Source organism: Spea bombifrons, chromosome 1, assembly GCF_027358695.1.
Source record: "Spea bombifrons isolate aSpeBom1 chromosome 1, aSpeBom1.2.pri, whole genome shotgun sequence".
NCBI classification, from domain to species: domain Eukaryota; kingdom Metazoa; phylum Chordata; class Amphibia; order Anura; family Pelobatidae; genus Spea; species Spea bombifrons.
Window position 1 is genome coordinate 67,413,935 of NC_071087.1, and position 23,262 is coordinate 67,437,196.

The window sequence follows — 23,262 nt, forward strand, 5'->3', positions numbered from 1 at the left end:
TGGGCGAGCCAGTCATTCAGATGTAGGTGGGAGGCCATTTAACAGTCTAGGTCTGGGAGATGTTTATCCGTGAGGGAAGCAGTGACAGAATAGAGAGGGGAGGGTGAGTCGGGAATGAATAGTATAGCGCTAGGAGGTGTTAAAGGGATTCGGAGGGAGTGACTGAGAAGCAAAACACCGGGCAGTGGGAGGGGACACAGGAGGAGTGAACTTTGAATGTACTGAGATACCAAAGCTGCAAGTGTACCGGAGCAGAAAGCCCGCGACATCGTGCAAGTGCCTCAGCGATCTTTGCTCCACTCGGAATGGCATTTAAGCCGCACGCTGCATAGATTACTCACTGGAGATCGGCCCGAACCATTATAACGATCTGGGACGCTACCATGGCAGCGGGGGACTTTATATCGCAATGAGTGGACTATTAAATACTATTTAATAATATTAAAATCATTGCTGAAGCTAAAACCCTTTTATCCCAAATCACTAGACGTGCTCGGCTTCTATTCCCAACTCCCAGTGTAGCCCTGACGCAAGGGGGATTTTCAAACCCGTCGTCACCCCCAGCGCCTCTCAAGGTAAATATAAATGTATTTGTTTTAGAATTCCAATTGATCGGTCCGTTTGAATGGAATTTCCCTGTAACCCCCAGCATGGATGACTGCCCTCTGCTGCGTGGTGTGGGGTCCGCATCCTATTACTACTAGTTGTGGAGGGGGGGGTGTTTTGGGGGGTTTTAAATGGTGGCCAATTTGTATACAATTGGGCAACTGCATACAGTAGTGTACATTTAATCTAATTTAGCACACATTTGCGTTAATTGTGTAATTAGACTGCAGTGACGCAGTGATGTAAATATTGCCTGTTGTGAATAATAATAATAACATCTCATACGTGGAGTATATAAATAGTACTGACCAGTTTTTCATAATCATCGGAATGACATCAGCTCTAATGAGCACAAAGATGACTCAATGAGCCAAATGGGGATGTGAATAATAAGGCTAGTATGTCGGATTAGCAGCTATTAGTGGGGCTGGTGTATATGTGTTAGAGTGAAACTGGAACTATCACTGCTGTTTACGGTTTATCAGGCGGTACTCTATGTTCTGCATGTAGTGTTGTGGAATGTGATCCAAGTTGGCCGCAGTTCCCCATTACTAGGACATTGTCATCAGTGGAGTTTATTTGTGTTTAATCTATATTTAGATCATGTATTAGGAACTCAGAATCGTGTGAACCAAAAAAAGATGGATATGGGAATCTAGAGCTGGCATTCTCCAGTAGAATATATATATATATATATATATATATATATATATCACTACCATTCAAAAGTTTGGGGTCACTATGGGCCAGAAATAGTGTAGACGTTGTTAATTTGTTATTGTTGTAAATGACTATTGTAGCAGGTTTTTAGGACAATATCTTCACAGGTGTACAGAGACTCTTCATGAGTAACCATCAGTTCTGTGTTCCAATGGCAATGTGTTGTTAATCCAAGTTTAAGTTTAAAAGGCTAATTGATCATTAGAAATCCATTTTTGCAATTATGTTATAGCTACAAAATGTAATTCCTTGTTTTCCATGAAAATGGCTAAGTGACCCAAACTTTTGAAGGGTAGTGTGTATATATACCTATATATGTATATCTTTATAAAAATGTAAGAAAACACATTTAAAGTAATTTTTTCCCACTTGTATGGGGGGGGGGTTATCACTATTATGAATGTGCAAGCTGATGTAAATGGCGTTCAATAAATTGGGTTATATCTACTGTTTTGGAAGCATAAAGCCAGGCCTAATATATAAGATATTTTACTCATTGTACAGTATTATACAGTACTATGGCAAAGGGAAATGCTTTTGTTTTCCCCTGTTTGTACCTTATGTATAATTCCATTTTTGGGGCAATCACAACAAATGGATTTTTCCAGCTGAACCTCCATTATGTTGCCAGTCCTTTAGTAAGATTAGCCATTGTGAATGGATGTTGGTTGTTGGGTTTTCCACAAGATAAACTAAACATTAAAGGACATTTTTTGATGTTCCACAGGACCTTCAGAAAGCAAAGTGGTCTGTGTCATCATATCTTTGAAATGTTCTTGTTTTGTTCATGGGTTTTATCAGCAAGGACACGTGGTGGAGAATTTCACCTTCACACTAGGTCTTCCATCAGTACTTAACGGGATGACACCATCCTTTGGGATTTAGCTTGCTATTTTTCTTTACTTGTGTGCCTGTTTGTTTGTTTTTTGTACAAAAGGAAATTCCCACTATCCAAGTTGAGCATACAATATTTTTGGAATGTAAAAAATATTAAAACTTTGTATGTTTTACTTCTGTGCAAAGGGCCCTCAGGTATAGAGAACCCCTGTTAATTATATCACCATTAAATAAAGTCAATTTGACTGGAGATCCCCTATGCTGCTTTAAAGGAAGCACTTTAGGTATTCCATGGTGCCTTATCAATCTTTAAAATGAGGGTTAGAGGCTAGCAAAGCTATTGTTATCACGTTAAAACCATTATCACACTTCTTTGTAGTTGAAAACTGGGTTAGAAGTATCTCAATGAAGTCTACAATAGAGAACTGCATCATGTTTATGTTATGCAAAAATACACATTTTTGATCAATTATAGAGTGGAGAACAAGTGTGTTTGTTGGGAAGCTGTGGTTTGTGGTCATGTGGCTTCATACAAACATTATTTTTAGAACCTTGCAGAAGTTATAATTAAGGTTGAAGTAATGATTATTTTTATTCCCTATGTTTACAATACCTTTCATGAATGAAACTTGGCTTCTGATGTACGGTTGTTGTCCTCATATTGAGTTCTCGGCGGATGTGATGTGAGCACTGCTCACATTTGTCCAGCTAAGAAATAATACAGGTCAGGATAAGGAATGATATTGCATCACAGGCTATTCTTGGACATGTCAGGAGAATCACAACTAATCCTATGCAAGCAGCAGTAAATCCTTTAATATTGTATATCCCACAAGCTGCCATTGGGTTAGTGCTGAATTAATCTACAACTGATCATACACATTGGCGTTTTACATGTCTGTATCGTTAATTATTCATAATTGTTAATAATTTCATAAAGGTGTAAGTCTTTAAAGTTTAATTACTGCTTTATTTGTAAAACAGTAATGCAATAAAATATTGCTATGGACTTTTAACAGTTGTTTTAAAGAGCCAACACATGGTGCCATCTCAGGCTGACAGTTGGTCAATTTTTGAGATCTGTTGTCCTTTGCTTTGTGCTGTTAGCACATATGATCTGAAGCTGTTCAGCTATGCCGACAACAGCTGAAGAAGACTTTTGTAGTGCGGAATAGTGATTTCTCTGTTTCATGACCCATCTGCCAACATAAGCTTAATTAATTAATAAAGAAAGTATATGTGTAAATGCATGGAAAAACCAGTTAGGGCAAAAACAATTAAAAAAACCCCAATGGGATTGTATACCAACATTATCTAAGGTTATTTTTTGATGGATGCAATCTAAAACGTGAGCCTTTTTTATCTTGTGAAGCTTGGAGGTTTGCAAACCATTACATTTAATGAGGTTGAACAGGATTGAACTTGACTTTGGTACTATAAGACCCCCAGCTTCAGGTTGTGGACCCTGAACTGTCTATCTGAATACTAGCCCTGCCCATTAAGTATTTTCAAAATATTGAGCATGCAGCCCTGTTTTAAATTTTTTCTATGGTAGATGTTGAGGATCTTTGAGTTTTAAAATAAATTTTTTTATGGAAATTGTTTTACAAACTGGTGAATAGAATCCATATTATAAAATAGGATTTTTCTTATAGTACCTTTTGTGAGAAGGCACTCTGAGACATGTTTCTGATTTTGGGGTAACCAATGGGGATGTTCCATTGGTTTCTATGGTCACTGCTTCACATTTGGGACTTCATTTGGGGCATTTGCTGTTGTCAGTTTCTCCAGCTGGACATTTTATGTTTATTTTTAGTGATGGATATACTTTTCATTGCTCCCATTTGCATGAAGTCTTTCTATACATGTATCTGCGTCTAAGCATTTTTTCTTTTCTTATTAATCTTGTGGACCTACCTTGACGTGTACCTTGATTGTCCTAGTATAAGACAAACAAACGGTCTCGCCCAGAAGTTTACAATCAACTGCAACATTCTGACATGACTGCGTGCTATTTAAAGATCTTTTTGTACAGTTTGTTTGGGGAAAATACCACAAGTATGCACATGCTATTTTAACAGGTGTGACTGTTTAGTGATGAAAAGGGCTGTGACTGTCTCTTCCAGTAGCAGTTCAGAAATATTCCTCTCTGATGGCTAAATGTTGGCAGCGGTGTGTTAGAACAGCTATTGTAATTTGCAGAGTTCATTCGACCTAAAAAAAAGTTCAGAGAATGAAAATGCCTAGATTATGTTAGACAATTGAGATAACAATACATTTTTGGTCTATTGCGTTAATAGAAAGTTACACAGCTCTGGACAAATTATTCCGCTAATCTCTACCCATGATGTATGTGGAACATTGTCACAGAGCAGTCTAAATAGAGACAGACTTTAATAAGCTTGGTCAGAGACTTGTGGTTCTAGGCTAGGCATTCTTGTGGCATCAATAGCCCCTTAATGACAAAGCCCGTACATGTACGGACTCAAAATGCATTGTTTTCAATGGGTTTAGGGACCGGCCATTCTCCTTAAGGGGTTAGAGAACTGCATCATGTTTATGTTATGTAAAACATAAAGAAAGCATAGGCATGTGCTAACCTTCTTTGACTGGTATACCATTTATTGGTGAATAATTTCAGGAATTATGTGTATCCTTGCCTGAAAACAAGTAGTTTAATGAATTTTTTATTGTGATGCCCATGCCCTTGGAGCCTGTGTAAGTGAGGTATTTAGAATGTTTAGCTAAATGCCTCACCTCACTTTGTACAAATATTAATATATAAATATTAACATTGGCCCTTAGTAGTTGAATTAAGAAGGATTGTCTTTATCCTTGATTCAAAGTAGCCTAATATTAAAAGTTGGGGGGGGGGGACTACTTTTTATGTCTTTTTTTTTTCTTTTCAAAACCCATTGTTTATCATGGTGACACATCAGTCCCACGGACTCCTCTTGTCACCTACACTCTAGCTGACAAATAAAAATGATTTGTGAATGCTGTCAAAAATGATTCTCGTCTTTTGCCCTGTCTAGACAAGAGTCGGCCCGAAAAGGTGCGTAAATGCCTTCAGTCAGCATAATATAAAAGAAGAAATCAGCAAATCCCTACATGCCATGTTCAGTCTATGGATTTCATATATTTATTACTGCATGAACTGAGTTTTCTAGGGCTGTTGTCAATTTAGTTTATGTTATACACTCTCGGTAAATGCACGGTGCATAGGATGATGTATACGTCTGTGACAATGCATGTATACTTATAACCTGGTTACCTCTCTATGGAGGCTAAGTATCAAGTACTGCAGTTATTTCACACTACGTTAATAACCTTGAACAGAAATTCTCTTGATATATGACTATGTGCTATATCATTATTGCTATTTTTTGCTATATCATTATTAGATATTGCATACAGTGTGTGTGTGTGTGTGTATATATATATATATATATATATATATATATATATATATATATATATATATATATATATATGCAATTTTATGTAAAGATCTTTAACCCGTTGTAGATAAGTGTTAACTGAATCGGGTCTATGCTGCTTTGTCCTTTAATTACGCACACAATACAAGCTTTTTAGTTCCTACAAAGATCAAAGACAGGCTATGTATGGCAAGGAGATAAGGCAACCTGTCCTTATTCCAGTTTATTTCTGTGGGTTGGATCTTTGAAGTTGCATGCCTCTGAATCAATGGGGTTGGTATTGTTATTGTATTTGCATGTTTCACAACCAAAAGGAAACAGTCAACAAGCATCGCATTTATTGGTTAATTTATACTGCTAATACATGTTCTTGCCTGGTGATTTTATGAATCACACTTCCTTTAAGGAAGCAGATAATTCAGAACGATTTAGAGATTTTAATAAATAAAAATGCATTTTTAGTGTTATTTGTGATTTAACAATCAAGGTTTGTCAGGCGATTGTTGGACAAATAAAATAAAACACACTAACAATAGAAAGGAAACCAAGCATACCCCCAAAATACTTTATCTGTATTAAAAGGTCCTGACAATTTTATTGTCAAACAATGTAGCAACAACATACTTAAATAGATTGTTTCCAAACGTCATACATATTCGGTTAACCCTATATAATCAGTCTTGTTGTAGTAGGATTTTCGTGTCTTGAGTATCCTTCATCTTTATGGTTTTGTTTTGATTCCCTCAATACAAAGGCAGTTAGTGACAAGTACCACCTAATTCTTTAATTATCGCCAACTAAGCTCTTTAGGCCTTTCTTGCATAATCGTTAATGCAAATTAGACCCATTGTCAAACAGAAAGGAATGAGAGGGTCTTAATTTAAGCACACATCTTGTTGCATTCTTCCACTGTATATCTCAGTGTACATATTGAAGGGGCATTCAGTTGTAAGTTACCCTGACAGGTACAATCACTATTGTTGCTTTGCTGTTAATATTGTATTTTTTGTATATAGGCCAAGCTCCAGACACTTAAGCCAAAACTAATCTATTAAACCCATATTAATATAAAAAAAGGGAAAACACAGACATAGCTAATAAGGTTTTCTTTTAACCATCAATAGATATAGTGAATAATCCTTACTAGAATTATCATACAAAGGCAACTCTCCAGATAAATTACTGTCATACTGAGTAGGGTTGGCAAGATCACAATTGCAGAGTCGGTTGCATGGAGAATTGTTTTTTACTCACGCAAATGCAAAGGGGTATTAAACTTACATGGGGCGTTTCAGTTTGTCTACACATAATATTTAATAGTCTACAATTACCAAGAAGGGAAATTATGAGTTATTACTAATTGTGTTTTAGTTCTTGGTGTGCAAAAATAATGCACTCAATTTCAAGGCTTTACTTATTTGTTTGGTCATTAAAGGGTGTATTTTGTAATGTTAAATCCTGCTTTGGTAAACTCAGTCCTATAATCTTGACCAGAATGTCCCAATTCTTATTTGTTTTACATTCTTGGCTTCCAGCCTTTGTGTCTGGCCAAAGAGACACAGTTGTACCCATTATATCAGCATTCAAAATCTCTAAACTGGGACACGTGTATTATTTAATTTCTCTTGTACTGCAGTGACGGCTGTCCTACTTGCAGCTGAGCAGATGCACGAAGTGGCTTTTATTTTTACTTTATGCGATCAGGAACTGTGCCCTATTTTAATGCAGATATTCTTTTTTTTTTTTTTTTGAGTAGATAAAAAGAACCATTAGTGAGGCCTGAACTCCCAGCAGCCTCCATTGTTTATGTGAGTGTATGTGTGATGGACTTTGCCTTCTCGTATTGTGTACCCATTGATATAATCTGAATAGTTCTATTGTTTGGCTGTGCTGCCAGGGGCTGTAAGTGTGTGTGTGTGTGTGCTCTACATTTTGTCCCCAGGAATCTAGCTAATAACTTAATAGTCCTGCTGCTGAACCCTTTTTGAAGACTCTCTTGTGCTGACAGTATAGATGTACAGATGGAAAGAAGCTACTTAACTGCAGGCTGTCACTTCACTCCCTGCATTTGTGATCATATGGCTGCACAGACTGGTGTTTACTATTGTCCACAGTTCCAAACAAGGCTCCACATAATGTAGATAGCTTGAGAAGTGGGGGAGGGGAGCCATAACATCTGCTCCTTTATAAAAAGAATAGCACTCCTAAATTAGCCATAATGGATTATATTTTATATGAGCAACTTTAATTTCCCTTTCTAATTTTGGTTTAATAATATATATATATATATATAATTTTTTTTATTATTATTATTTTTTTGTTGTTCTTGATGAGTTACATACAACTTTTTCGTATCTGCACAAGCAGTAAGGAGGTCATGGACAAATACAGAGATTCTAAAATGGATGAGTTTTGAAAAATATGGGTTTCTATTTTCTTATTCAAATATCTGAGCGTAGGCATATCATTTGCAAAATGTTTAACTTTTATTTTCCTCTTAACACGTGTACCTGGAAGTCTAAATATTGTCTTAAATTAAGTTTTGTTTTTTTTTCTCAGAATATATTTTAATGTGTTTTCTTGAAATGTGTCAAATTATCATACTTTTTTTCTATTCCTTTTTATTAAACTAGGAGAGAATGCCTCAGACGCCAACTCTTGTAGCCATGTTTGACAGCAGCGGTTTTAACCGGAACTTAAATCAATGTAAAGAAGAGGGCTGTTCTGACCTGTATTACCAAGATAATAACCTGCTTTCTGGATCTCTGGAAGCACTCATCCAACACTTAGTGCCCAACGTTGATTACTATCCGGATGTAAGTTTAAGGAAACTGAAAATAATCTGTTGTCAAGCCTATTATTTCTGGCAATGAATGCTTACAAAGGAAACTCTCAGCACAGGAAACACACAGATAGCTTATCACTGTAACACTTAGGGCTGGTCGATAGATAAAGTTTGCTACGCAACTAGTGGGTGACAATAATGTGAATTGGGAACATTCTGTAGTACAATATTTTTGCCTTTTAATTTATTGTGGGGTGTGCCCTTAAACTTTAAATTCTGAAGATTGGTAATCCAGCCTCTATTAAAATAGTCATTTCAAAGGACAGGTTACTTTCCCTGACAGCCCAAATAACAAAACTATAAATATAAAAAAAACTGCCTTGGGTAGAAGTTGTTTCACAGCTACCCTTGGTTTCACACCACTAATTGGCAGCTTGAAGTATTCATTCAGTGGCAGGAAGTTATGTGGGTACTTTCCGCACCTGTATAAAGTGTATAAAGTGTCTCCTTAAAACCCAGTGTGACTTTCGGTGAGCCGATGCTCAAGTTGTGGTAAGTATATAACTTACACGGAGATGCATTCAGCCAAAGACATCTTCTGCCCAGAAATTAACTGGGGGGGGCGGGCAATGAGGCAAATGAATATGTGCATTATTTATCAAAGCAGCATATATTAATAATATTGTGTTTATATTATTGGTCAATCCGGTAATTCCTAAAATGTAACAATAAAACTATTCTGGTTTAAAGTGATTACACTACATTTGTCAAAAGTCTTATATATGATGATGAATGTGTTGGTGTTGGACCTGTTTGGCACTGAAGTGATTTTGTCAGACCAATCACTGTAATGAAATAATAATGGTTTTCATACAATGACACACGCATCAGTGTAGGAAATTATAAGAAATACAGTTTTTTTTTATTGCGTTATATAAATGTGCATTTATATTTTTTTCTGTTTTGTCTTCAGAGAACGTATATCTTCACCTTCTTGTTGAGTTCTCGGCTGTTCATACATCCCTTTGAACTAATGGCTAAAGTCTGCCATGTTTGTTTGGAACAGCAAAAATTAAACGAGCGTGGAGCTGATAAGGTATGTAATGAATGAGCAATTTCATAGGCCTACAACTGGTGAGAAAAGTCACTGGTTTTATTATCCGAGCAAAAGGACGTGACTAGAAATGACAGTGCTGTATAGAGCTGCTTCTGGTCATTTAGCCATAGCTGCAGCAGACATACTTACAATTTAGCATTATGCCATAGCTTGATCTCATAGTATCCAAAACATAGATGTTACATACTGCACCCTAGAAGGAATCTATATACACACACCACACCTACAGATGGGCGATGCCAAGTTAATAACCCAGTTTTTGACAAAGGCATCACTGTCGTTTCAAAAGCCCACTTGACTTCTACAGCACCAAATACATTCTAATTGTTTAAAACATGTTTTTGCAGTTTGGTTTAGAGATATCACCCTGAATAACCTCTGTTTGCTTCCTTAATAGAGTAATGTAAGAAAAATTGCTCCGAAAATCCTTCAGCTTCTTACAGAATGGACAGAGACATTCCCTTATGATTTTAGGGATGAGAGAATGATGCGAAATCTGAAAGACACTGCTCACCGAATAACAAATGGAGATGAGGTAGGGTGTCTATTTATTTTTGTTTTGTCTACCAATGCTTGTCCAAGTATCTGCATCCTGACTGCAGAATAACACTGTTTGTCTTGACACGTACAGTAAAATAAATGCTTGTGTGAAGGCAGTAATTTTCCTGCAAAATAAGAACAGATGATTTTTGGCAATTGGCTGGTTGACAGGGATAAATATCTATACATTTGCATACAAAAACATATAAAATATATGGTAACATTCAGCTATCATATCCACATACATTGCATGTGATGGGTGGAATTTAACTATCCTAAAACCACATAGATAACCACATTGTCTACTACTTTTAAATGCATAAATGAATGTGTTCTAAAGCTGAGTATGAAAGGTGGACAGGGTTGTTGGTTCCTGATGTATTGCTCACACTTGAAAGGGTGATGTTGTTTTGACTGTTAGGCTTAATTACGCTGCCAAACAAAGCAGTATTACAGAGCTTTTATGATTTTTGGGAATGACTTTAAAAGGCCACACAGCAATATAGACCATTTCACATGGTAGATCTAATGCATTGCATTCAACAGATGGTGTTAAAAGCGTACACAGTTCTCTGTCACCTTACTGTGTCCTTGCTATCACATGGATGTTGCCTCTTAACCCCTTAAGGACAATAGGGGTTTTTACTCGTAGTATATTGCGGGACAATGGCTCTTTTAACGTTTTTCAGTGTTACTGTTTAGCTGTGATTTTCTTCTTTCTCATTTCATGCTCCCACACATATTATATATTGTTTTTTTCAGGACAAACAGGGCTTTCTTTAGATACCATTATTTTTATCATACCATCTAATTTACTATACAAAAAATGATAAAATATGGTGATTTTTTGTTAAAAAATTACTTTCTCTCACATTTTAAACAAAAAAACTTTTACTCATCTGCAAAAACTAATGATAAAACCTGCTAAATAGATTCGACTATTTGTCCTGAGTTTAGAAATACCCAATGTTTTTATGTTTTTTTTGCTTTTTTCTGCACGTTTTGGGGCATTAAGTACAGGTAGCGTTTTGCTATTTCAAAACAATTTTTTCCCCAAAGTTGGTCATTCTGCCCCATGTGCCATTTCGGGTATCTTTGAAGCCGGCCAATGCAATTTACCCCATCAAACCATATATATTTAAAAACTAGACACCCCAAGGTATTTGAAATGCTGGTATTTTAACCCTTTCCATGCACTAATTCTACCACTAGCTTTTGTCAAACTTTATGGTAGTAATTTTTTTTTGTATTTTTTTCACACACGTTGTACTTCAGGTATAAATTTATCGCTCCTCGTATATGTCACTGCCAAACCCCCCCCCAATATGTGTTCAGTAACATCTCCTGAGCGCAGTGATACCCCACATGCAGGGGTTTGTTGGGTTATTTGGGAGGTAAAAGGCCACCTTTGTGAGGTGTGTATTTTTTTGCCATTTATACATCTGGTCACTCTGTGCCCACGTCCCATACTTGGGACATCTTTGAAGCCAGCCAATTGAATTTACCCCATCAAATCATAATTTTTTAAAACTTAGGCACACTATGGGCATTTATAATCCTAATATTTTAACTCTTTGCGTGTGGGATTTTTTTGGGAAGATACAGTGCTAATTGTATGTAGCGCTAATTGTGTATAAAAAAAACTTATACATATATACCTATTTGTACTTTTTTTGTGACAGTAGGTAATTATTTCAGTCACTGGTCTGTCGTTTAACCCACCGATCGCCGTGATTCACTGTGAATCACGGCGATCGGGAGGTTGTGAAGCCCCCCCCTGAGCATTGCAGGCTTGCCTCAATGAAGAGGCAGCCTGGAATGCCCCTCACCCGATTTGCATCGGGGGCAGGGGCGGGAGCGTGAATGACAGACCAGTGATTTGAATCACTGGCCTGTCGTTTAACCCACCGATCGCTGCGATTCACGGTGAATCACGGCGATCGGGGGGGTTGTGAAGCCCCCTCTGGGGCATTGCAGGCTTCCCTCAACAAAGAGGGAGTCTGGAATGCCCTTCACCAGATTTGCATCTGGTTCGGGGGGGCGTGATTGACAGACCAGTGATATGAATCGCTGGTCTGTCGTTTAACCCACCGATCACCGTGATTCACGGTGAATCACAGCGATCCGGAGGTTGTGAAGCCCCCTCTGGGGCATTGCAGGCATGCCTCAATGTAGAAGCAGCCTGGAATGCCTCTTACCCGATTTGAATCGGGCTCGGGGGGCGTGTTTAACAGACCGGTGATTTGCATCGCCGGTCTGTTGTTTCAACCGCCGATCTCCGTGAATTGCGGAGATCGTAAGGTTGCAAAACCTTTTTTTTTGGTTTGCCTGGATAGCCTCACTTGTGAGGCTTCCAGGAAAACCGCGATGCCGCCGATCGCGGCGAAAACGCCGCGGTAAACGGCAAATAACGTTACCACGTACATGTACGGGCATTGTCGTTATCGCGTTGCATGGCAACCCCGTACATGTACGTGGATTGTCGTTAAGGGGTTAAAACCACTCATGGGCTGTTAGGAAAATAGCTACATGTATTTCCTCTTTTCATCAATCCAAGACTGCTGCAAAAAGTCCCCAATTCTCATGACTACACTTTTTTTAAAAACGGTAGTAGAAGCGTTATTAAACACTCATCTACAGACACCAGACAAGCCAGAAGGCTTGTTTTTCCCTCAGAAATCTCATGGTGCTGCCACAACCACAAGGCATTCTGGGTAGGTGCAAGGTCAACAAGATCACCTCTTGCCTCTATATCCACTTTATACATGGATTCCTTGAAAGTAATTGCCTGCTGTACAAGACAGCCTTTAGACAAAACTCGGGTAAGAGGTACAGTAGCCAGATCACCACTCATGGACAGCTGTTTCGTCCTTAATGGGACTCGTCAGCATGAGGTTGTGATACTGGCTTAATACTTGAGGCTTTTTTTTTTAAAAAAAAAGAAAATTTTACATGTTTATTTATTGATGGTATTTTATTCAGTATCGATTTACTTAATTCCAGCTAATTGGGTGTCCACAGATTATTTTTTTCCCCAGCTTACTGTCGGGCATCTAGTCACAGCTCTTCTTAGACACATGGCAAGCAAATATATACATGGGCTTTCCTTATAGAGTTGAAACAGAATAGCGAACATACACGTGTAATAATCCACATCATACATCTGAAATCAGCAACATCAAATGCTTTCTACGTATATTTTTATTTTGCAGTAGCTAACAATGGTGGATGTAATGTTGAAAATGAATACTGCTGTGGAATAATTACAGTAATTACATTAACGGTTCTGACTTTCATCTTGATAATTAATCATTTTTTCTGCAAGTATTATTAAAAGTTAGATCTTTTTGGTATCACCTTTGGGATCAAACCGTATAAAGCAATGTTGTATTCCCTTTTTAGTATCAAAACGTATAAACATTGTTTTTGTTCTGGCACATTTCTTTTCTCAAATCTCAGGAGGCATTGTGCCAACCAATCTTTGATTTGATAAAGCAAAGTAGGCAGTTCTCATGCTGTGGACTTTGAAATTCACAGCCCCGAACTTTCTAGATGCAAGCATTATATTACTAAGAATTCTACAAAATAACATTTGGGTGATTCACACTGGCTGCAGTGGTAATGTTGTTTATTTTACAAAGATCAACTAGAAACATTACTTTTAACTGTCACATCAGCTTAAAGGTGCTGTTGTACCTATTCTACTTGACATTTTTATTTTAAATGCAGCGTTAACAACATCATTCCCAGTAGCAAGTATACTTTTTCACACATTGTGTTTATTTTTGTTAATAACATGAATGTTTTGTTGCAGATGTACCGAAAAAATGTACAGCAGATCATCCAGAATCTTATCCGCAAGTTGACCGCACTAAGTCAATATGAGGAACTGATTGCAAAAATCAATGCACAGTCCACTGATCGTATGACTATCCTCAAGAACAAACCACAGTCCATACAAAGGGACATCATCACAGTATGCAGTGACCCCTACACCTTAGCCCAACAGCTCACTCACATAGAGCTGGTATGTGGCACCTGACCTCAGAATTATAATCAGTATCTGGAATGTAACTTATGTTTCTGGTATTAATATGTTGTTAATGCTTCTGTTCCAGGAGAGGCTAAGTTACATTGGACCAGAAGAATTTGTCCAAGCATTTGTGCAGAAGGATCCATTAGACAATAATGAGGTATTATAAGCCATTTTTATCCCAGTTTTTGACAGTATGGAAATAAATATACTTTATATTTACATATAAAAAAAGAAAACCACATTTGGGTGTGCTATACAGCATTATATAATAGAAACTTAGGTATTGTTTTTTTTTTTAATCTTTATGCAAATAATGAAGACTCTTCATACTCTTCTCCAAAACGAATAACTTTTCATGAATTCAAATGGAGTAACAAATTGTTTCCCCTTTCTTAGAGCTGCTATGGTGACCGAAAGAAGACCCGGAATCTAGAGGCATATGTTGAATGGTTCAATCGTCTTAGCTACTTGGTGGCCACGGAGATCTGCATGGTAGGACATTATTATGTAGTGCCAACCGTTTACACAACACTTTTTACAGTACATATCTTCAATAGTTATGACAAAATTGACAGACTTAAAACAATCAAATTAAAGTCTTGTTCTAAACTTTTTTTTTTTTTTACATATTAACAGCATTATGTTTACCTTTTTTTCCAGCCTGTGAAGAAAAAGCACAGAGCACGGATGATAGAGTTCTTCATTGATGTTGCCCGAGAATGCTTCAACATTGGAAACTTTAATTCGCTAATGGCGATCATTTGTAAGTGTTACAGCTTGGCTTTGTACCAAAAATGCAACCTAAAGGCACCCTATTTTTCTTTTTTAAAACAGTACTAAATTCCTACGGATCACATACATATATATGAAACTAACCTAAACCTAACTTGGTGTCACATGTATTTGATCTATACATTTGATACATATGATAAAAAGAATACACCAGGAAGGAAAAATTTCACGTTCTGTAAATTCTGTTTGTAACCTATTCTCAAATCTTGCTAAGAACCAGACACTTAACATTAGCTGTACAAATGTCAACAATAAACCTTGGCTTAATAGCTGTATTGGCAGTACTCTTCTGTTTATCACATTTCAAAATAATTTTTAACATGAAAAGGCTATATTTAGTTTTAAAAAAGAAAATGATATAGTACCAGTCTGTCTGTTCAAATCATGCTAATTTAGGAATGTGGAATATAAATTAGCTTCAAGAATAAATAATAAAATGCTAATTTGTCTGAATATATCACAGTTACATTTAGTCATGTATTGCAGTTAAACTAAAATGTTCTAGCAAATATACAAGATAAGTAAAAACCCAAGTTAAGCATTTCAAAAAACAGGCACATAGTTAAACTCAGGAGAACTGGCTTTCATATTTGTAATTAATTTCCTTACTTTGTGCTCTCTTAAAGCTGGCATGAACATGAGCCCAGTGTCCAGGCTTAAGAAAACGTGGGCGAAGGTCAAAACTGCCAAGTTTGATATTCTTGAGGTATGTGACACAGATTTTATATAGTTTGATGCACACATATAAATATATAACACCAATCTTGAATCTTGAGGATTAGATCACCAATGCATGTATGTAGAATTGCCATGACAAAAACATTCAATTTTTGGGAGGATTAGTTTTCATCTTTTGTTCTAAAAATTGTTATTTCTCCCTACAGCATCAGATGGATCCTTCTAGCAATTTTTACAACTACAGAACAGCTCTGCGAGGAGCAGCTCAAAGGTCGCTAACAGCTCACAGCAACAGAGAAAGGGTATGGCTTAGCAAACAGACTGATAACATGTGCAGGTGGCCTGTTGCCACCCTGCTGTTTGTTCTGTAGATTCTGACAACCGGAAATTATTTCTGTGATATAGAATATTAATGTATACTCGAGGGTCATATAGGAACTGCAAGGTGCCTTCTAAGCATAACAAATAGAAATGGACAATAAACATTACGAAATAACATACAATATAGGCTTTAACTCTTTTCTGACTCAATAGTTTTGACATTATTAGTAATTTTTTTTATATTAACTTATAATTGAATGCTGACTTGATCCACAGTAATATGCAGTAGAGAATAAATAGTATTAAGTAAAGCATGTGAGTTGCCAAATACTAACCAGTCCAGAAGCTAACCAATCATTTGGATAGGCCCCGTAAAGTCAAACCCTGATTCACTTAAGTGAAAATTCTAAATAATCAGCAGATACAGCTATACAATATGAGATAAGATATATGTTTTATATATAAGTTGGCTGCCATAGGTATTAAAGCTGACAGGGCTGGGCATTCTCCCCACACATTTAAGATATGTACACAAGGTTCTACTGGGGAACAAAGCTCATTCACTGGCCATCATGGTGAGGAGGAGATAAATGATACAGCAATGGAACACTTGTCCACAAAAATCCCCTTTTTAACTACCTGCCAAGATAAGCTTGTGCATGCTAAGAAACTTTTAAATCATGTTTTATTCAGAAGCTGTAATAAACGGTGTCTGTTATGCTACATTGATTTTACAACAGCTTGCTTTAAATGGGACATTACTTTCCAGAAAACATAATTAAAAGCCTTGAATTGCTTGGGGTATAGTCTACATAAATTGTATGCAAACATATTTAATTATTTGTTTAACATGCATGCACAACCATGCAGTAAATAATGTTTATTTACAATATATCTTTTTAACACTGACAATCGTGTGGCTTACATTTCATTATTGCAATCTATCAGTAATACGTTTGCACATGAACACTATAATAGTTTTATGTTAATAAGAACAAAAAGATACCTGAAACATTAGCACTCAAAAGTCATTCACAAAAATGCACTTTCCACTATGACAATAGGATAAGAAATGGAACTATATCAGGAAAATAAAGAAATAATTTATTTAAATGCATACATACTATTTACTATACACATATCTAGATGATTAGAGGTGTGGGGGCTGATAAGGGAGAGCAGTCGCCTCTGGGTTGTTTTTAGTTAAAGAATTTGGGGGACCCTCTGAAGAGTGTTTTAATTACCGTTGTTAATACAGCCACCAGGGTCAAGCGTCTGAATTTAATCACCTGTCTAAGGTCTAGACAGACAATTAAGATAGTAAGATTGCATGCTAACGTCATACCCACAATTCAGTAATTCATTTCCGAAGGCACAAAAAAAGATTGTTGATGCACGTATATGGCTTTGTGTATCAAAGAATCAACAGCTAATTGTTAGTAGTTCAGGTTGTTGCTACAACAGAAGCTCATTTAAGGCAATGTGGGATAGCCAGCAGTACATACTACGTATGCTGATATTTATTTTGGTGTATGCTTACCCTATGTAAAATAACTTTATTGGGCTGAAAGAACAAAAAAGGAAACCATCTTTATGAAAGTGAATGCAGTATGGTAATAAATAAGTCTGTGCAACTTCTTCAGTGGCATATAGTTTAGCATAAACACAGCATAGATATTTTTAATGCTACATTCCATGTATCAGCTTTGAAATGGTTAAATTATTAAGATACTTCTGTGTGCTAGTGAAGCATGTTAATTTCAGCCTTTAGACAATGCTATCTTTATATGCGTCTTGTGGATTCTTTACATTTTTCTTATAGTGTGTAATATACATATAAAATGTATCTATTTAAGTTATGCTAGTGTGTGTGTGCGCAGCCAATTGACTCATTAAATAGACTTAATTTTGTGTTGATAACAATGTAGCTTTTCTACATCGTCTCAGGCTAGAATGTATGAATCTATTTGGGGATTAGTCAGGGTGTTGTATTGCAAACAATGCATTTTGAACTGTTTTACCACCAGTTCAGGTTTAGACAAGACACTGAACCCATCTTAAGGTAGTATTTACAGTACTAGATGATGTATAGTCTAACAGGTGTGCTTTAAACGGCTCACGTGGCTGAATTTTTCTAGCTGCCAATAGACCAGATTTCACTTATGTAAAAGAATGGTGCAACTCGTAGCAGCAGCCATTTTAATGCACGTAATTAGTTATTGATATCACATGACAGTAAGTGATTATGGCTACTCGCTGGAATTAAAGATCATTTTTATTCACATATTTTATTTTAATTTGGACACAGAATTACAACACATACCTTGATTTTTACTCGGAAACAGCATTACATAGCTTTATTGTTTATGTGTTTTCCCTGGCCTGTAAAATTTATATTTTAGTAAATCACTTGATTAAATCTATCTTTGCATTAAAAAAATGTGTTCTTTCTGTAAAATCTTTTATTCAGTGCTTTTCAAGTTACGTTTAAAACGTGTGTTTTGTTACATTAAACTCATGTTTATTTCTTGCTGACAAGCTCCATTTTCTTAGCTATAAATCTATATTGGTTTTACAGCATGCTATATTAGTCATTTTTTTAATTAACAAGTCAAGCTTATGCTAAACTAAGTGCTACAGCTTTTAGTTTATAAATAAAACATTCACATTAAGCATATGTGGAGTTTATGGCTAAAAAAACCTACTACTGAATCTATTTTATTGTTTTTTTTGGACGGGGGGGGGCAGCCAATGTGGCTCATTGCCCAGCATGCATTCTAAGACAGAGTTGTTCAATATTTTATTGCACTCATAGAATGCTAGAACAGGGGCAGAGGTTTTCATTCATCATGTGCCATGCCATGAAGAAACTGGCTACCTGTGGTATCTGCCCATTGTCTACTTTTTTATAGAATTAATTCACTTAAACTGAACTGCTGTGTTTCATCTTCTAGATTGTAAGCTTGTTTGAGCAGGGCCATCCTTACCTCCTTGTTTCTGAGTCAAAGTCGAATTATGTTATTTACCACTTGTTAGGTCATGTTTACCCATTGTACAGCTCTGCTGAATATGATGGCTCTATGTAAAACAACAAATAATAATAATGTTTACATATTTTATATTGGTATCTGGTACGGGGTTTTGGTTAAAAAAGGGAATTTGTGCCAGTGCAGGCCCAGTCTCTGTTTTGATGGATATAGACCAAACCCAGAACCTTCAAGATTTGCAACTATCTATCTGGTCTCTTCTTGATCTCATTGTTTGGTTTACTCCTGGCTCTCCTTACATATATACTTGAAATTGTACTTGTTCCCAATTAATCACAACCAAAACATACTTACTGCTTTTCATAGGGAATATAAAAAATGAATCAACCGTATAAGAAAAATATGGATTTGTGAATTATCTTTATCTTCTGTGTTTTTGTAGATTGTGATCCCCTTCTGTAGTCTTCTAATCAAAGATATCTACTTCCTGAATGAGGGTTGCACCAATTGTCTTCCAAATGGTCATATCAATTTTGAAGTGAGTACCACCAGAACAAACCTTGGTAATGTCTTTGTACATACTATGGACTGAAACCGTCAGTCTGCCAGATATAATCTGCATTCATCAAGAGCCAGAAAGCCTATTCCTGCTTCATAACCCTGCTGTTGTGAATTGACTTGCAGGAATAGGCATTCCAGTTCTTGTTGAATATACCGTCGCTAGGCATTGTTGTGACAATTATAGCAGACCTATGTTTGTAAGTGCCTTACCTATAAGTAAGGAGCGTCCTGATCTGTGCTGCCAGATGGAGAACAAAAACAATCACAGAGTACATTAACATTAACATAACTGACAGGGTTTGTCACGCCCGGATGAGATAACATAGGTTTTGAAAATGCAATTAAACTAACTTATTTACTAGTTTACAAAAAAAATGCACGAGCTGTCAAACAGCCGAGACTGACGCAAGCGTTATGAGATCTGCTGCTTGTAGTTCATTTCAGATGCGCTGCAGTTCTAGCTTCTGTTCTAGATGAAAAAACACTAGCAGCCTCTTCTATAGTCCAATAATGGACTGGGTTGCAATTGCTGCTCTCTACATAATTTAATTGCATTGTATATAATTCCTACTCAGTGTTGAAAATAACATAAGTGGAAAGCTTCAAGATAAGTCCTCAAAATATTTGTGTTTATGTTTTCCCTGTTTTTAGAAATTCTGGGAGCTAGCAAGGCAAGTGAGTGAGTTCATGACTTGGAAGCAGGTTGAGTGCCCTTTTGAAAAAGACCGGAAAATTCTGCAATATGTACTGACAGCTTCCATCTTCAGTGAGGACGGTAAGAGGAGGATGTGAATTAAACCTCTTTTTAACATGGTTTATGATATTTGTAGTTAATTGTATTCATTATAAAATAAAATTAGCTTAAATTAGCTTTAACAATACAGAGAGTCCAGCGTGCATTCAGTGTCATCTTGTCTCTGGTTGTCCTCACAAAGGTCACAATTGGTATTTGAACATTATTTGTAATTTTAGGCATGTTGTTGTAGGAATTATTGTGGACTATAGCTGCTCCTTGTACTGACAACATTGTCATCAAATGCCACAACGCTAACTTGGTTGTGAGGTATTTTTTTTTTACAATGTAAATGATCCGATTGCCTAGTTTCCATTGTAAACAGTGGCACCATGCACATTGACAAATGACAAAGAATAGTTTGTAGCGTTAAAACACTTTATCAGTTCTTCGGAGAGACATCAAGTCTTACATTCAGAGGAAATATGAAAAGTCTGTTTCAAAACTTGTTATGGGCAATGGTGCAGTACTAATTAATTTCTTGTTTCTGCTTTCAGCACTCTATTTGGCCTCTTATGAAAGTGAAGGTCCTGAGAATAATATTGAAAAGGACAGATGGAAGACTATGAGGTTTGTGTCACTAGCCATTTAAATCAATCAATCAGAGTTTCATACGAGTCTTGGACACTGGGAAGTCCAGCATGAAAATGCATGCACACCCATGCAGAACATGGCACTATACGATGCAAATCAATAAATAATATTGTTTTTCCTTTAGTATTGTGTGAAACCTAAATGATATATTTAGTATTGCATACATTTGAAATTAGCTGCACGTGTATGCTCACAAATAGCATTATTTAACACCCATCTACATCCACCAGACAAGCCAGCAGACTTGCTTTTCCCCACAGAAATCTCGCAAGGGTTTTGTTTATTTTTATTAACCGTCTATGAACATTGCATTTTTTACATCTGGTCTTTTAACTGAGATTGTACTTCTTTGGAATTATTTAATTTTTTACTAAACTCATAACTTGCAGTGGTATTTTTCTACATTTATATATAGTTCAGTGTAATGAAAAATCAATTTGTCATGTTTTTTTATATTAAATAAATACACCTATAAATCATTTCTTCTCTATTTCATGTGGGAAAAATCCTATTATCCAGATGGTTATTTGTGTCCTGATTAAGTTTAACGTTATGTATTTTCTTCTAGGTCAGGGCTTTTGGGCAGAGTCTAATGTGTAAAATGCCTACGTGTGAAGAAGGCCATTATTTATGGACACATATTGCACTGAGTGGGATTTGAGTGATGACAGCTGAGTAGGCAGCTGAAACTTTACCTCACAGTGGAGGTAAATCATGACAGATTGAGAGCAGACAAGCAGAAGAAATGAATTTCTGGTGACTGGACCATGAAACCTACTTAGGACATTAATAATGGAATACTTCACAGTCCCCATTATGCTGAGTTTTCCTTTCTCTGTAGCATATTTAGAACTCTTACTGGACTCTGCAACATGCTTATCGATCTAAACACTGCTTCCAGCGATGCCATGTACACTATAACAAACACACGAAATAGAAGAAAACTGAAACGAAGAAAGGATTTTCTGCGTGATCTTGGACAGCCACTCGCTGGCGGGGGTTCCTAACCCGTAGACACTTGTTTCTTTTCTTAAAGTTCATATTTACTGCTGGATGGTAAATAATGTGAACAATATCATTTACTGGAAAACAATGATAATTGGAAATTGCCCACAGCGGTCTGCTTCCCAATGGTACATAGCTAAAGCTAATTTTGACTGCGATGGAACCTGTGGACTCTTTCATTGGACTTTTATTATAATAGAGAAATCTGTTTACAAACACTGTATATTTTTGTCGTCTTTTTCCCCCAACCATTTTGCAGTCCCTTGTAATATTTTGTTATATATGCTGTATATTTTTTTCCCTATTTATTACTACATGACCTGTGCAAAACTGAATGGTACAAAAGTGCACTGAAGGCATTACTGAAGCGATATCCTGTATTTTGTTCAACATTTTTATAAGAATTATTTTTTTATAATTGGGCTTTATTTCATAAACATCAGCTTTTAGAGTTCCTGTTTGTTGGGCTGAACAGTCATCTGATTTTATGGCATATAACCAGAACGAAACACACATGCATAGATTCTGAGATAACTGCTTGCAGCAAATCAGAAGAGGTCAGACACATAAAGTAAGCATGTCATCTAAATGGTGCTAGAGGTTTATAGAGCATGTGCATTGTGCTCGCAGAAATACTTGGAAGTACAGAGACTGGTGGAAATTGATTTAAACTCCCTTTTGATGTTGTTTTTTAATGGTAGCATAATGAGGGTATGTATAATGCTTGTGTTATATACTGTAGATAGGTATATATTTGTGTATCTGTGCACATATATGTATGATTTGCAAACATGTGCTTTATTAAGACGGGTTTGCTTTATTACTCCAGTTATAAAGTAGGTCACTAAACCTAATGTACCCTAGGCAAAAGGCGATACCAGATCCTTCCCCTCTCTCCCCTCATTACGATCCCTTTTTCTGGTAGGGGTGGGCTCAAAAAACACACTTAGCCTTTTGCTTAATTCGATCTAATTGGTGGGCCTACTGACCCATATACAATGTGGATTGTTAACATTAAGCATTACAAAACCCTCAGTGTAATTCTAACAAGCCAATGTTATCTCTGTATAATAGAGGTTTAGCAGGTTTTGGACAACATGGCGCCAAATCACCTTATACACTACATTTTCCATTGCCCTCTGGGAGTTGTAGTCCAACAGTTGGAAGGTGGCAGGAGTACCAACCCGGCTCTGTGTATTCGCTCATTCTGAAACTTACAAAGAAATTAATTTTATTTTGTTGGAACAACCAAGCATATGAATTAATTTATCATTAAATAGCGCATTATTTATTGGATGTGAATGTGATAAGATACCTTTAATAAAGAATTGAGGCCTAATTGTTTAGGTGAAATTCAAGTTTTATATACACAATTTGTATGATCTGTGATTTTTAGCCAAAACACATAAAGGATATCCAGAACTAAAATGTCGCTTTGACCTTTCAAATA

The 23,262-nt window shown here is 36.4% G+C and overlaps 1 protein-coding gene across 2 annotated transcripts; it reads left to right on the top strand.

The window, feature by feature from the left end:
* The first annotated feature begins 204 nt into the window (after positions 1-204).
* Positions 205-22,266, top strand: RASGEF1B (RasGEF domain family member 1B). 2 transcript variants are annotated; one of them, XM_053463190.1, is made up of 14 exons: positions 205-575; positions 8,237-8,419; positions 9,362-9,484; positions 9,903-10,040; positions 13,860-14,072; positions 14,164-14,238; positions 14,478-14,573; positions 14,742-14,844; positions 15,500-15,579; positions 15,758-15,853; positions 19,302-19,397; positions 20,072-20,195; positions 20,711-20,783; positions 21,376-22,266. In XM_053463190.1, the coding sequence occupies exons 2-14, from the start codon at positions 8,243-8,245 to the stop codon at positions 21,398-21,400; spliced, it is 1,419 nt and encodes a 472-aa protein (XP_053319165.1). In that variant the 5' UTR covers positions 205-575; positions 8,237-8,242; the 3' UTR covers positions 21,401-22,266. The 2 variants fall into 2 exon arrangements, with proteins under 2 accessions (XP_053319165.1, XP_053319173.1); XM_053463198.1 differs by lacking the exon at positions 205-575 and adding an exon at positions 7,178-7,411.
* The last annotated feature ends 996 nt before the right edge of the window (positions 22,267-23,262 follow it).